Below are 16,913 nucleotides of genomic sequence, written 5' to 3'. Positions count from 1 at the left end.
ATTGGTTCTCCCCATGGTAATCACCCTCTACCTGAGAAGTGCTAGGTTGGCAAGGACCAGCTCGGGACTAAAGGGAGGGAAAACCTATGAGACCACTTCCTGTTCTCTCATTGCCAAGAACTTGTGGCCTCCCCATAAAACTAAATTTCCCAAGCCAGAGGCTGCAAATTCTGCTTAAGAGAGAAGAAGACAAGTTTTTTTTTTCCTTTTCTCCCTCATCGTTCCTAAAAGGCGGCTGAGGCCCATGGTGACTACTTGATAAAGACTTGCTGGTCAGCTGATCAAATGTTTCCTATTTGAGGCCCTCATTACCTCCTTCCTAGGAAATCATAATACCAGACCTTTCCCATTTCCACTTTTTCAAGCTTTTTTTCCTTGATGACCATCCTTTCCTAATTACTCTCCCAATCCTCAATATGTCCTATTCTTGTGACACAGTGTAGGATAGCAACAGAAATCAACATATAGACCACTGTCTAATAGTGTATGTCTCATGCCACGCCTGTAGTCCACCACCTCTCTGCCAACCAGGAGGTGTCTTCTGGAGTCAAGAGGGGTGATTGCATTGATCTGAATTCTGAGGTGTTTTAGAGTTTCCCACCCCACTTGTCTTTAAATTACCGTGGTGATTGTGCTTCTTCTCTTGGTTCATTTACCTCACTCTGTCCATACATGTCTCTCTAAGTGTCTCTTGATTCTTTGTTTTTGCATTTCTCATAGTACAATAATATTTCATTATGTTTACATACCACAATTTGTTCAGCCATATTCCAACTGTTGGGTACCTATTGGATTTTAGGGGATTTTTCTGCTACCACAATGAGTGCTGCTATGAATATTTCATATACATATAAGGACTTCCTTTATGTCAGAGTAGGGTGGCTAGGTCAAAGGGCATCAATAGTTCAGTAACTTTTCTTATCTAGGTCCATGCCAAAATCCACAGATATATTAATATGTCTGTCTCCCCCAAACCCCTGAAATACTATTCATCATCTTTTATAATTTGATAGGTATGAAGTTAACCTCAAAGTTATTTTAAGTTGAATTTCCCTTATTAATATTGGAGCATTTCTTCATATGGTTATTGATCATTTGCACTTCTTCTGAAAACTGTGCATGTCTTTTGACCTCTTGTCTACTGGGGAAATGCTCTTGATTTTATATATCTGTGTCAATTACCCATACATCTTGATATCAGGCTTTTACCCAAGATATTTGATGCAAAGATTTTTCCTAGTTGATAGCTCCTGCTCTTATCCTGCATTGACTTTGTCCATGTAAAAGCTTTTTAATTCTAAGTATTTGAAATTGTCTATTTTATCTATTTTTCTTATTTATATCCCCAGAGATTAGTGAAGTGCCTGACACATATTAAGTGCTTAATAAATGTTAATTGAATTATTGAACTGAATCTTTTATGACGACTTTTGTCCTTTTTCTCCTTTAATCCTAGATTTGAAAGTTACATATATATGTGTATACATACATACATGTGTGCACATGTGTGTATATATCTATACACATATATATGTGTGCAGGTATATTACATATGTATATGTGTGTATGTGTGTGTGCCTATATAGACACATACATATATACAGATGTATACATGTGTGTATGTACATGCATGTGTGTATGAATACACATCCAAGGAGTCAACAGTCAAATAATATAAGGCAAAAGACAACCCTATAATTACAATCTTTCTCCAGCCTTCTCTGCCCTAGATCTGCAGCATCTGGGACAGCCAGGGTTTGATGGTGACTGGCATTTCTTTCTCAGCAGGATCCCTGAACTCCCAAAGGACCAGATTTTCCACACTTTCTCTACAGTGCTTGGCACACATTAGGCTGTTGATTGACTGAAACTAGAAGATGCCTCCCAAACAAGCATTCCATCCAACTCCATCCCTCCTTTCCCAGAAGTCGTCCTAGACAGGACATTCAGAGCCCAAAGTGACTCAACCGGCAGGCTGAGGCACCCATTAACAACTGATAGCCATTTTTCAGGAACCCTATTTCCTCTCCTGCTGGGCCCACCACTCACTCCTAGAGGTTTAATGACCCCTGGCTGATGAGGAGGTAAGAAGAATAAACAGGACAAGCTCTCTAATTAGTTCTATCAGCAGGGAACCAGGAAGGAGTAGGCTGGGGTTTGTCTGGATTTTCTTCCCCCTTCTCTTGTTTTGATCAAGAGCCATTCTTCCTTTGTTGTTACCTTCCCCAGGAACATCTGCAAACAACCAGACACACTGAGTGTCTTCCAACCCACAAACCAGGCTGCTCTGAATGGACTCTGGTATCTCTCTGAAGCCACAGAGCTGATCAAAGGAAGGGCTTGTCATGGTACTTACTCTTTGGGGGGATTGACGTCCTCTGGCCGGGCCTCAAAGAACCGAAAGACTTCATCACACTGGGAGATGTGAGGGGGCAGGCGGACAAGTGCCTGGGGGAGTAAAAAAAATCAAGAAAGGGCATGAAAGAAGAACCTGGTGCAAAGAGTTACAGGAGTTAAGTAAGGTCAACCTTGCCAGGAACCAAACGCTGGCCGGCCTATGGAGAACATTGGCCATCACCAGCCACCAAACGCTTAATGGACGTCAACTCTGGGGCAAGCCTTGACTATATGATGGGGGAGATAAAGAAATTAGAGACATTGTTCCCATCATCAGAGACCTCTCAATATAGTTGGGAAAACCATTTAAAATACACTAAATAATTAGAATTTTTAAAATTCAGAATTTAGAGATGAGTGTTAAACACAAAATCTCATTCCGTCCACAAAATAGCTTTGTGAATTAGCCTGGTCTGATATTGTTAGCCCTTTTTTTCCTGAGGCTCAGAGGCCTAATGGGAGTTGCCTAGAGTGGCTAGTTAAGTGGCAGAGCCAAGACTGTAATCTGAGCCTTTGAGGGAAGGAGACATTCAAAAAGCATTTGTTAAGCCCCCTATGTCGTGATGGATGTGGAATACATAGGCAAAATGGGGGGGGAAAACCCAACAATTGTCCTTGCCCTCAAGGAGCACACATTTTATTAGGGAAGACATAGAATTTAGATAGAACATAAGCTCCACAAGAACAGGAACTGTGTTGCTTTTTTTGTATTTGTATCCCCGGCCTTAGCATAGTCTCTGGCACAGGAGTGCTTAATAATTGGGTTTTTTTGTTCCTAAGTTCAAGATAATATGAGGCAGGAAGAAACAACCACTAGACTCTAGTTATTAGGGAAATCAGGAAAGGATCCACTTCTCATAGATGAGAATTCTTAAAACATTTTTGTGTCCTAGGTCCCTTGGGCAATTTGGTGAAATCTATGGACGCCTTCACAGAATTATAATTTTAAATGCACAAAATAAAATACATGAGATGACAAAGGAAAGCAATTATGTTTAAATAGTTAATATATAAATATATTATATAGCATATAACATATTAGTTATATATTTAATTTAAATAGTATCTTTAATAATATATTTATATGCATTAAATATTACATTATATAATATATTATGTGTTATATATAATACATAATAATATATCAATAATATAAGATATTAACATATAATTAAATTCAAGGACAGGTAGTACCCAAATTGAGCCTTGAAGGAAAGTAAGGATTCTACCCAGAGGAAGGGAGCAGGAGTACATTGCATGCATAAAAGGGAGACAGTCTATGCCAAAGTGAAAGATGGAGTGGGAGTCAATGTGTGTTACAATTCAGCATAAATGAGGGAATTCTTGTCTTGGAGGAAGCAGGAAAAAGTGCCAACCATCTGTTTGGCCACCACTAACCCCAGCAGGCAACAGGCTGTTTTAAAATTAAAATCAAACTCGGGACAAAACGGAATGTCTCTTTGTGGAGATTGAGATGGCTTCTTTTCTGGGGGAAGGGGGCGAGAAGAGAACAATGATGAGTTTGGATCTTCAGCTCAGACAAAGACGCCTTTTGGCTGAACAGCCGCCGAGTTTTTATTAAATAGAGTGCCCCATAACAGGAAAAGACAACTGAACCCCTTCATTCTTGCAGACAAATGGGACTCTGATCCCAGATAAAACCTATACAAAGTAGCTTCCCAGGGCACTCTCCTAAAATCACTCCTTGTTGAAGGGAATCGGCCAGAGTCGGTGATTCCATTATTAAGGGGAAAAGAGCGACCACCAGAGCACATCTGCATATCAGGACTGGATGAGTCCTTTGAAATCCCCTGGCTCAACCTATTCAGTTTTTACAATGTAGGAAGCTGAGGCCCAGAGAGGGTAAGGAACATGCCCAAGGTTATGCCCAGTGGGTTAGTCAGTGGTAGATCTGAAGTTAGAACTCAGATCTCCTGGCTCCCAACCCAGGGCTCTTTCTACCACATCTGGCTGGAGAAAATGAGCAACAGAGGGTGCCCAAGGAGTCAGTCTTTCCTTCAGAAAGGAAAACACATGAAAAATGAAATGTCTTTTTCTCTAGCTCTAGGATCAACCTTCTTCAGAGGTGGCCACTCACTCACTCGTCAGATGCCAGAAGTTCTCTAATTATAGCATTATCCCTTGCAAAAATATAAATATCCTTGACTAGAGTAACATATTAAACTATTATGAGTCAGTAATACTTTAGTACGAATTCGTTTACAAAATTAACTAGTGCATTTGATTTTTCCCAGGGGCTTTAAGAGGACTGAAGTAATATGAAAAAATTTCCATGAGTTATACACATCCTAAAGAGACTGAATAATTATAATGATAATGCTAGGATATAATATCTACATAGTGCTTTTGAGGTTTACAAAGCAGCATATATATTATCTCACTTGATCCTCTTAACAACCCTGAGAGAGGCAGGCACTATTGCTATCCTTATTTTATAGATGTGAAAACTGAGGCCGAGAGGGATTAAGTGACTTGTCCAGGGTGACACAGCTTGTAAATATAAGGAGGCAGGATTTGAACTCAGGTGTTTTTGATTCCAAAGTCATTAAGGGAAGGTAAAAAGATTACTCAACTAGAAGAAAAGCTGGACTAGATGATTCTAAGGTTCTTCCCCATCCAGAGAGCTCTATGGACAAAACCCACTGATGAGGTAATGAGGGGGTTGGATCACGATGTATGCAAGAATGGGTGGGATACTTCATAGTTTGACACTGGACAACCCTGACCCAAGCTTCTCCTATGGCTAGTTTCTTCTGTGGGGCAGCTAGGTGGCACAGTGGATAGAACACTGGGCCTGGAGTCAGAAAGTCCTAAGTTCAAATCTGGTCTCATACACTACTGTGTGACCCTAGGCAAGTCACTTAACCCTGTATGCCTCAGTTTTTTTCATCTGTAAAATGAGCTAGAGAAGGAAATGGCAAACCAAGCCAGTATCTTTGCCAAGAAAACACCAAATGGGAGTTGTGAAGAGTTGGACACAACTGAAAAATGACTGAACAGGTTTCTTCTGTGTTTCCCTACAGTCAAAAGCAGGGAAAAACCATTTTTCTATTCCTTGGAGACACTGAGATCTGGGTCACCACACCAACCTGGGCATCCTGTGTCCCTAATCCCAGAAGAGGAAAAAGATCAAAAAGCAGGAGGTTGGAGGTGGTATCTAAGTGTCTATTATTGGGTCTGCCCCTGAATTCAGTCTCATAGGGAAAATGAGAACTTCCTGTCTTCAGAAACTTGGGAAAGCATGGACCAGCCAGGGATACCAGTTAGAATGTGTCCATTTCAAAATTCACATCCCCTCCTCCTGAAACCAGTATCCTATCAAAGTGTTTCAGGCCAGAATAAGGGGCATGGTCATTATAAATATCCCTAACTTTAGGTCATAGTTCTACATCTGCTTGGCAGTATGCAAAATGAACTACTAAAAGTCCAATAATATTTAAGAAATTTGTATCATGTTGTTGTTGATACACTGCAGCAAACTTGTGGATAAGACCAACAAACTCTAATTCACAGTTTCTTTACACTAAAACTTTGGAACAAAATAGAGGAAATTAAACCTCATTTCATACCAAAAAAAAATTACTGGCAAATAATTCAACTTTAGCAGACATTTGTCGAACAACATGTACTGAACAATATGGTAGACACTGGCGCAGAAATGAAGAAGAAACATGGCCCCTGATTTCCTAGCCTTTAACAACCTTATAAAGTCTCACCTAGGCACAAATGTACATTTGGTTTTTAATTTGGAGTTTTAGAAAGTTAATTGGGAGGTAGGAGGAAAAGGATTCCTATTTTACAAAGCACACATAAATCAAAGAAATAATTTCTTCTAGCATTAAAAAATCTTCACAGAGCTCCTGTTCCACAGAAGCATAGATTTAGGGTTGGTCTCAGTGTGGGGCCAACCTACAGTGAGGTAAGCACTTGTATGATTTAGCTAGGTGTGTATTGTATTGTATATATAAGGCCTCATACAATATCCTGAAATTCTTGTAGCTAAACCTGTCTGTCTGAGGTGAAATTGATTCTTCCTGAAAAGTACTCCTATTTTGTCTCCTATGCTCATACTAGTTGGGAAGTATGAATGAACTAGACATATAAACAGAGGCAGTATTATGTAATGGAAAGAAACCTAGATTTGGAGCTAGAAGATCTCAGTTCAAATCCTGACCCTGCTACTTGCTACCTATGCGTCTGAGCAAATCATTTAACACCTCTTAGATTCCTCTTATCTAAAATGAAGGGACTGAGCTACTTAATTTCTAAAGTTTCTTCCTTCTAGAGACCCTATGATCTTATGAACTGTCACAGTGGTTTCCCTCTGTCTGGCCCAATACAGATGTCATCAAATAGGAAGGAAAACCAGAGGCTTGTGGTTAATTGCAGAATCACAGAGTTCAAGAAGAAGAAAGGGAAGTGAACAGCCGTGTATTCTAACTCATACAGAAAAGGAATTCCCACGGTAATGGATTTAACACATGGTAGTCTAGACTCCACTTGAAGAACCCCGGGGACCTCTCCAGACAGCCTGCTCCTCTTTGGGGCAGTTCTAATTTTTAGGAAGTTTTATCTGACATCAAGCCAGAAAATGGCCTCTTTGCAACTTCTCTTTTAATGCCAGAACCTTCCCTCTGAGATTGCCCCTAATTTACCCTGTATTTACGTACAAAGTCTTGTATATACCGAGTTGTTTGCATGTTATCTCCCCCATTAAAATGTGAGATCCTGGTGGGCAGGAACTGTTTTGCTCTTCCTGTGCTTAGCATAACACCTGGAACACAGTAAGCACTTAATAAAATGCTTATTGACTACCCATTGCTACTGGTATTTGGCCTCTCTAGGGTCAAGTAGAACAAATTTCATCTCTCCTCTGTAGGGCAGCCCTTCATATCCTGAAAGACTACTGGAAGCAACTATGTCCTCCCCTAAGTTTACTCTTCTCCAGGTTAAATATGCCCAGTTGTTTCAGCCCATTCCCACTGGACATGGACTTAAGACCCTTCATCATCCTGGTTGTCCTCCTCTAGACATCTCCATCTTACCCACCTTCTTTAAACTGTAGTATCCAGAATTGAAAACAATTGTCCAGATGACGTCTGCATAGGGCAGAGTAGAGTAAGACACTATCTCCTTCTTCCTAGAGCAGTGCCCCTCTTAACGCATGCAGTCCAGGATGGTGTTAAAATTTTTGGCTGCCCTATCACATTGCTGACTAACATCTCCAGATCTTTTTCAGAACAGTTTTCAGAAAACTATGCCTCCTCATATTTTACCCATGAAGAGAATTTTTTTTAACTAAGTACAAGACTGTATTTATCTCTACTGAATTAATCTTACTAGATTTAGCTGATCCTGACTCTGTTATGTAGTGTGTTAACTAGCCATTTCCAGCTTTGTATCATCTGCAGCTATGATGACCATGTCATCTATGTCTTCAATAAAAATGTTATATGGCGTAGAGTCAGGCATGGATCCCTGGAGTACTCCACTGGAGATCTACTGCCACATTGATGTCTGTTTCCACTACAAGCCTCTTTCTGACAACCTGAAAATAGGTCTTAAGGCAACTAACCCAGACAAGGAGTCTTTTGCCTGAGCAAGGCTGGAGTTCTTTCAAGGACAGAGTTAAGTCCCTAGCAATAGAAATCTCTGTCTTAAGACCAGAGCCAAGGGAGAGTTGGGGGATGGGAGAGGGTAGAGGCAGAGGATAAGAGGTAACTACCAATACAAAGAACTTAGGAGGTGGTATTTGGGAGATTCCCAAACTCAGGCCCAGGCAGGCAAGAACCAGTTCAATTTCCCTTAATTTGACTATGTCTCTGAGGCTTCCCCTGACACAGACTCTCCCTCAATGAGAACTTAAGCCACATAGAAAAGAGGAAAATGGCATTAGCTGCCATAGGAGATTGAAAAAGATCATGGTTTAGAGAGCCAGGAAGTGAGTGCAACCACCTAGGGAGGTTGGTCCCAAAAGGTAAATTCCTTGCTCTCGTTAAAGTCCTCACTTCTAGCTTAAGTCTAGGGGGAAGAGAGGTCTCCAAGCACCTTTATCTCCTGGTTCCTCTCTTGCCACCTTTGCCCAACTCTAAAAATACAGGGTCTCTGAATTCCCCTATCAAGAAAGCCATTTGGACCTATAATGCATATTTATTGAAATAGGAACAATTAAAGTAGTTGGAAAAAAAGAGGAAAATATATATCTCTTGCCACACTCCCTAGGAAAGGATGGAACACATAAGCATCATTAGTCAGGTAAAAGGTGAGTAGATGGCACTAAAAAACTCCCTCTGACTCCAGTGTATTTTCTAAATCACCTGGATAAACACGGAAAACATGTACTTCAAGGAGGGAGTCAAAGCAAATGGAGCAGCTTATAAAATTGCCGCCTGAAGCCCTTCAGCACAGGCCTCTCCAGGCCTGCAATTTCCCGTCAGATGAAAGTCGTGACCTTGTTGTGGCCACAGAACCATTAAATATTAACCGCATAACCATGTTGCCCATTAAATTAATTTATGGAGTTAAAGAAATACTTTTGAAGCCCAACTTGATAGACGTGCAGACCCCAAGTGCCATATAAAACAATCCTTCTTGCCCGTGCTCAGGATATTTCCACAACAACCTGCCAATCTGTTTCATACATGCTTAAAATTAATAGTGAAAGTTTGGGTTTTGAAACAGACTTGTGAAGGGGAGTGAATGGTTGGCCAGAATAGAGGGGAGAGACGAAAGGTTGGGTTTTTCCAGTCAGATTTTCCATCTTTAGTCCTCTGAGAATATAGCTGGCTGCCCTGTGCTCAGGGATGGTTTCAACAATCATATAGGTACCTGCAGCACCATGAACTTTCTAGGGGCCACACTGCCCACCCGACTCAGGAAAGTGGTGAAATGTATGGAATGTAAGCACCAGAGTCAGGAAGACCTCAGTTCAAATCCCAATTCTGATCCATGCAGCGTGTTTATAGATTGGTGCCTTAATTTTCTAATCTGCAAAATGTTGACAATAAAACCTACAGTACCTGCTTCATAGGGTTGTTGAGAGGCTTAAATGAGATAATGTATATCATATAAAATACTTTGAAGGCTTATATAAATGTCAGTTATTATTATCATTCCAGAGGAATTGACACAGGAAAGATATGTTTGTTGATCTCTAAGCAATCTAAGTTGGCTAATAAGAATGCAAACTTCAGTGTGCACATTTCATTCATTCTGCAAACATTTATCAACAAGCATCTTCCAAGAACAGAGCACTGTACTAGGCACGGGGTGGGGGGGGTGGGGAAGAACAGATAGTTTAGGTAAGACATGGTCACTTCCCTCAGACCATTTATAATCTTGCCGGGAAATAAGATACAAATAACTGCAGCATACAATATTACAAGTGCATCATTATAGAGGTGTAAAATAAAGTACTATGTTGCCCATGGGGGAATATTGTTACAGACCAGGGAAGCCTAGGAAAGATTCATGGAGGAAGAAGCATTTGAGTTGAGTTTTTGTAGATGAGTAGGAATTCAACAAGCAAAGAGATAGAGAAAGACTATTTAAGGCACAGAGACAAGCCAGGTAAAGGCACATTCAGGAAGAAGACAGTAGTACAGTTTGGCTGGAGTACATAACATGTGGAAGGCAGTCATGTGTATACTATGAGATATGGCTAGAAAGGCAGGATGATATGAAAAGTATGGAGGACTTTGTCTGGCAAAGGAGTATGAATTTTGCTCAGTGGGCAAGATCAATCAATCAACAGACATTTATTAAGCACCTACTACGTTTTAGGCACTGTGCTAAGCACTGGGGATAAAAAAAGAGGCAAAAGACATTGTCCTCAAGGAGTTCACAATTTAGTGGGGAAAACGACATGCAAACAAATATATACAAAGCAAGCTCTATACAAGATAAATAATTAACAGAGGGAAGGCACTAAAACTAAGAGGGGTTGAGATGCGACAAAGCCAGGGAGGTCAGTAGGTGGAACAGAGGAGTTTCAAACTTGGGGGACAGCCAAAGAAAATGGCCAGAGCACAGAGATGGAGTGTCTTGTTCGTGAAATGGCCAGGAAGCCAGTGTCACTGGATCAAAGAGTACGTGTCAGGGAGCAAAGCGCAAGGTCTGGAAGAGAAAGTCACTGACGACTGTTGAAAAGGAATTACCAGATCAGATCCATGCATAAGAAAAATTAAATTGGCAGTTGTATGAAAGATTCCTAGGGGTTAGACAGGTAGGAAGACTTAATAGGTTATTACATCAGTCCAGAGATGTAGTAATGAGGGCCTGCTAGGTGACACAGTGGATAGAGGATTGGGCTGGGAGTTAGGAAGACCTGAGTTCGAATCCAGCCTCAAACACTAACTCTGTGACCCTGGGCAAGTCATTTAACTTCTGGCTGCATCAGTTTCTTCAACTATAAAATGAGGAAAATAGCACCTGGGCCTGGAGTCAGGAAGACCTGAGGTCAAATTCAGCCTCAGACACTCACTAGCTGTGTGACCTTAGGCAAGTCAACCTCTGTTTGCCTTTATCTACTGGAGACTGATGTGGCAAACCACTCCAGTATCTTTGCCAAGAAAATCCCAATCCTGGTTACAAAGAGTCCAACATGACTGAATGACTAAGCAACAACCATAATAGTACCTACCTCCCAGAGCTGCTGTGAGAATCAAATGACATAATATTTATTAAGCATTTGGCACAGTGCCTGGCACACGATAAGCACTTAATAAATGCTTGTTCCCTTCCCCATCCTCCATCTCCCCTTAATCCCTATACTAGGGCAGTGGTGACAGGAATGTAGAGGAAGGTACAGACAGAAGAAATGCAATCGGGCAGTACTTGGTAATTAGACGTGAGAGGAAAAGAAGAGGAAGAAGTAAAAAATAACAATAAAGTTTGAAACATGGAAGATGGGGTGAATGGTGGTACCACAGATATAATGAATATCTTGGAAATTGACCTCAAAGTGCCTTTAAAATTTTGTCACCTCCAACACTTATTTTTTCCACACATATTTGTATGTCCAGCTATTTTTCCCAAATTTATTTTTATTGAGTTCTACTTCCACTTCCTCATATTTGGATATTTCAAAATCAGCATATAAATATGTAGCCATACTAGCATTGGTGATGGGAATGGATGATTTGAAATATGCTGGAAGAGCTCTTCCATTTTGTTTCATTTGTTATTTTCCCTTCTAGTTTCAGTTAATTGGGTCTTACGACACCGCTTTCTACAATATCTTTTCCCCTGTCCTTGGCAATTCATTATTTTATGAGATGTTCATAATAATCCATTTTCCTCCTCCATAGTGTTTTTCTTACATTTTAATTTATTTCTTTTTAGCATTCTTTTTCTCCTTAAATTTTGAGTTCTAAATACTCTCCCTTCTTCCCAGCTCTTTTGTATCCCCTCCCACACTCACTGAGAAGGTAAGTAACATGTCAATTGTATGTAAAATCATGTAGAACGTATTTCTACATTAGCCATATTTTTAAAAAAGCAAGAAAAAGAAAGAAAGTGAGAAAATTATGCTTCAATTTGTATGAAGATTTCATCAGTTCTGTCTCTGAAGGTCGATAGCATTTTTTCATCTTGAGTCCTTTGGAACTGTCTTGGATCATTGTATTGATTAGAGTAGCCAAGTCTTTCACAGTTAACCATCATTACAACATTGTTGTTACTGTGTACAATGATCTCCTGGTTCTGTTCGCTTCACTTTGCATCAGTTCAGATACTTCTTGCCATGTTTTTCTGAAACCAAATCCCTCATCACTACCTCCTTTAATCTGTCCTCCCTTTTACTGTCTACCCTTTTCTCTTATCCCCTTCCTTTCCTATTTTCCTGTTGGTTAAGTTACATTTCTATACACAAATGTGTGTGTATATATATTCTTCTCTCTTTGGACTAATTCCGATGAGAGTAAGATTCAAGCATTGCTCACCCACCTCCAGTTTCAAATCCATTGTAAAAGCTCTTCTTTGTGCACCTCTTTGATGTGAGAAAATTTTCCCGATTCTCTCTCTCCCTTTCCCCTTCTCCCAGTAGATCCTTCTTTCTTACCCCTTCATTTTTTTAGAGATCATTCCAACATAATTGACTAACAACCATGTCCTTTTTCTACGTAAATTCCTTTTAACTGCCCTAATAATGATAAAATTCTCAGGAGTTACATGTATCATCTTCCTATATAGGAATGTACAAAGTTTAACTTTATTGAGTCCCTCATGATTACTTTTACATGTATACCTTTTTCTGCTTCCCTTGAGTCTTCTGTTTGAATGTCAAATTTTCTATTCAGCTCTGGGCTTTTCATCAAGGCTTTAAGGTCCTCTATTTCATTAAATATCCATTTCCCCCCTGAAGGATTAAACTCAGTTTTCTTGGGTAGGTTATTCTTGGTGGTAATCCTAGCTCCTTTGCCTTGCGGAATATCATATTCCAAGACCTCCATTCTTTTAACATGGGAGCCACTAAATCTTGTATGATCTTGACTGTGGCACCACAATATTTGAATTATTTTTTTCTGTCTGCTTACAATAGTTTCTCCTTGACCTGGAAGCACTAGAATTTGACTATAATATTCTTGAAAGTTTTCATTTTGGGATCTTTTTTCACGAGGTGATCAGTGTCTTCTTTCAATTTCTGTTTTACCCTCTGAATCTAAGATATCAGAGTAGTTTTCCTTGATAATTTCTTGAAATATGATGTCCAGGCCATTTTTTTTATCATGGCTTTCTGACAGTACAATAATTCTTGAATTATCTCTCCTTAATCTATTTTCTAGGTCAGTTGGTTTTCCAATGGGATTATTTCACATTTTCTTCTATTTTTCATTCTTTTGACTTTGTTTTTATTACTTCTTGATGTCTCATGGAGTCATTATCTTCTATGCACCCAATTCTAATTTTTAAGGAATTATTTTCTTCAGTGAAATTTTGTACCTCTTTTTCGATTTGGCCAATTTTGCTTTTTAAGAAGTTATTCTCTTCAGTGGATTTTTGAGCTTCTTTTAGAATTTAGCCAATTCTGTTTTTTAAGGTGCTATTTTCTTCAATATTTTTTGTGCCTCTTTTACCAAGCTCTTAATTCTCTTTTCATAATTTTTTTTTGCATTACTCATTTCTTTTCCCAATTTTTCCTCTAACACTATTAGCTCTTTCTTTAATTCTTCCCAGAATACTTGTTGAGTTTGGGGGCAGTTAGCATTTTTCTTTGAGGGTTTTTGTGGCTGTTTTCACCTTCTTGTCTTTTTCTTAGTTTATATCCTGGTCTTCCCTGCTACCTCGTAGCTTTTTTTTAACTAGTAGCTTTTTATGGTCAAATTCTTTTTTTGTTGTTTGCTCATTTTTCAAGACTATTTCTTGATTTTTAACTCTATGTTAAAGTTGGGTTCTGCTTTCCTGGGGGTGAGGAGGCACTGTCCCAAGTTTCAGGTTTTTTCATGATGCCATTGTCAGAGCTAGTTCTGGGGGTCTACAAGTTTTTGGTGCTTCCAAGATGGTGTGATCCTGGGAGAGGTATGGTCACTGCCTTCCTGATCTGGGCTCTGGTCTTTCCCCCAGGAAGGGTCCTCTGGTCCCCTGCAGCTGCAAGTGCTAGCACTCCTCTTTACCTTGGAACTGTGACCAGGGCTCCTGATCCCTTATGATCAACCACCAATGCTCCTTTCTATCCTGAAATGCAACCCATAATTGCATATGGGCAAAATCAGTACCAGCAAAGGGTCCCCTATAATCCCTTTCTGACCAATTGCCTGTACCCCTTACCATCTCAAAGCTCCTGAAGCTGCTGCTGCAGCCACTGTTGCCAGAGCCACATGTATGGGCTCCAGGAGCCCTCTACCCCAGAGTCACAGACTTCTGTCAACCTCTTAAGTTTTCTTAGTCCAGAAAAATGTCTCACTCTGACCTTTTGTTGGCTCTGCTACTCCAAAATTTGACTTAAGGCATTATTTTAAAATGTGTGAAGGGAAATATTGGGAGAGTTCAGCTGGGTGACTGACCCTAATCCACCATCTTGGCTCCACCCCTCCATGATGTTTTGAGAACTTTGACCCTAAACCAGTATTGCCCTTGGTTGCCATGTTCTTCTGCTTTCTGAGGAGATCAAGAATATGCTGGCTGAGACAGTATTGGACTTTCTCTAATACCTCATCATTTGGGTTCTTGAAGACTACGCCCACGAGACACACAAGTTCTGGCAAATTCTACCAAGCTGGATAAACTTCAAGCACAAGCAATAGACTATGTCTGCTTTTATTATCCTAGCTAAGTAGAGAGAGACTCACCACCACCAGACTGACCAGTAACTGATAAATTATTTGGTTCTGGCAACCCTTGAAATGGACAAAAATGCAAAACGATTCTTGCTTTAAAAAAAAAACACTTTTTAAAAAAATATCACCAATATACCTATATTCAAACTCTAATCTGATGACACATCTCTTACCTTCCATTTTGCCCAAGGAGCTTGAGATAGGGACAGCTAGAACTGATATTTAAAGTGGAGAAGTTGGGATCCTGTGTTTTTCCCAACTTCAAACAATGGAGATTTCTTCTCCTGAACCCAAACCTTGTTATGGACTTTGAGTCTTAATAATCTTTCGTTCAGTATCTTGAACTTCAGACAAACATCCTGGGCTGGCCTAGGAAAGGGCCAAAGTGAGAGACCCCCAGGGCAGGTGAGATCCTTCAACTTAATTTCGCCATGCAGGACTTTAAGGGCTGAGAGAGCAGAGGAAGTGAGCTGGGGAGAAGGCAGGGCAGGCAAGGAAAAATGAAGTAATAATGTCTATTCTTTAAGGAAGAAAAAGGGGGTGAGGAAGAATGCTAAGCAATCTCCCACCCACAACCACCATCACTCTAAGCAGAAATCTCGCACAATTAGGAATGTATGTTGGGCATCACTTGCCTCACCCGAGCCTTCTGTCCTCTGAGGATGGGCTGATCCCCATCTAGATAACAGGCCTAGGACTTAGAAATACTGAGTTATATAATCTCTGTTTTGTTGCTACCTCGTTGTGAGACTGGTCAAGTCACTTCTGTTCCTTTGACCTCATTTTCCTCACATCAAAGAACTTAAGGCATAAATGTCACCCCATTAGTCTCTTAGTAGATGTAAGATCGCCATTTTCTGAGAGTCTGCAGCTTTCTAGTTCCTCAAGGTCAGAAGTTAGGTCTGAAAAGCCCCAGCTCTTGGAGTCACTACAGGAGATAGCAGTGACCTCATGGTTTTGGTGTTTACTATCTAGGTTCAGGAGAGTTCCTGTCTGTGCTAATTGGGTTAGGAGACTACAGTTCTACCTAACCTAACCTTGCTGTGCCCCTTAGACTCTTAAGACCAATTCAGGACTCAAGTTTAAGGTATGATTTCAGGAGATAAGATGTTTATCAGTTTCCTCTACACCGGAGATGAGAGTTTCGGAGATGCCTGAGGCTAGACCATTTCAGGAAGGCTGAGTCTGATTTGGCCCTGTAAATATCAGATGAAAAAAATCTTTCCCTGAGTCTGCCCTGTTCTCCTCCCCTCCCCACCCCCATGTTTGCCCATTTAACTCCTTGGAAAAAGAAGAAAGAGAAATAAAAGCAGCGAGACCACCTGTCAATTCGTGCTCAAATGCCTGGTGCCATTTAAAAAACTGATATTGATCTGATCAAGAGAGAGCTTTTAAGAAGAAAGGACTCATCATTCTGGCACCTCATTAGCTCAAGATGGGACACTCTGGGTCATGCACTCCTTGCCTTTACTAAAACCAGACTTTTTTTCTAATTGGCTTTGTGTGGACAAGTTTGTGTATTTGTAGCAGAGGGAGAAAACAATTAACAAAGTTAGTCCTTTTGAGAAACTTTCAGTCAACCAGAATCATTTGTTTTAAGTAAGAATTTCTGTTTTCATTAAAAATATCAGGGTCTATTCACAATGTTTTAATTTCTACAAGTATATTTGAATTCCATAAGCTTTATGTTTTCCTCCACAGTCTCAGACAACAAGAATAATAATAGCAAACATTTATATAGCGCCTACTATGTGCCAGGCACCATGCTAAGCGTGTTACAATTCTCATCTCATTTGATCCTCACAACAACCCTGAGAGGTAGGTGCTATTATTATCCACATTTAACAGTTGAGGAAACAAAGGTTAGGTGACTTGCCTGGTCACACAGCTAGTTAGATGTCTGAGGTCAGATTTGAATTAAGGGCTTCATGACCCCAAACCCAGCTCCCTATCCACTGTGCCAGAAGGAAAGATCAGAAAACAAAACGGTTGTCCTTCCCAAGAGATTAAGAAACTAAACTCTGTTTTGTGAACTTGCTAATGATGCTACTCACTGACTTCGGTGAACTACGTGTTGGTACACAGATACAGAATATTTCTGTCTGTATATCTACGTAGTATGTCATACAGTTCTGAAATGATCAAATTAGCTGCCACCAAAGGATAGAGGGAAGTCTCTCAAGTTTCCAGTGAAGTTCCATGTTCATGGAATTTCTACAG

General features: G+C 40.2%; 1 protein-coding gene across 1 annotated transcript in view; it reads right to left on the bottom strand.

Annotated features, from left to right (window-relative positions):
• SH3PXD2A (SH3 and PX domains 2A) overlaps positions 1-16,913 on the bottom strand; it is a 338,878-nt gene that overhangs the window by 165,897 nt on the left and 156,068 nt on the right. Inside the window, exon 5 of the mRNA XM_036734422.1 lies at positions 2,357-2,448. Coding sequence (XP_036590317.1) covers positions 2,357-2,448 — 92 coding nt within the window. The remainder of the gene's footprint in view (positions 1-2,356; positions 2,449-16,913) is intronic.

The sequence above is a fragment of the Trichosurus vulpecula genome, chromosome 8 (assembly GCF_011100635.1).
Source record: "Trichosurus vulpecula isolate mTriVul1 chromosome 8, mTriVul1.pri, whole genome shotgun sequence".
NCBI classification, from domain to species: Eukaryota; Metazoa; Chordata; class Mammalia; order Diprotodontia; family Phalangeridae; genus Trichosurus; species Trichosurus vulpecula.
The sequence above is the reverse complement of the archived record's forward strand: the minus strand, read 5'-3'. Positions and strand labels throughout refer to the sequence as shown.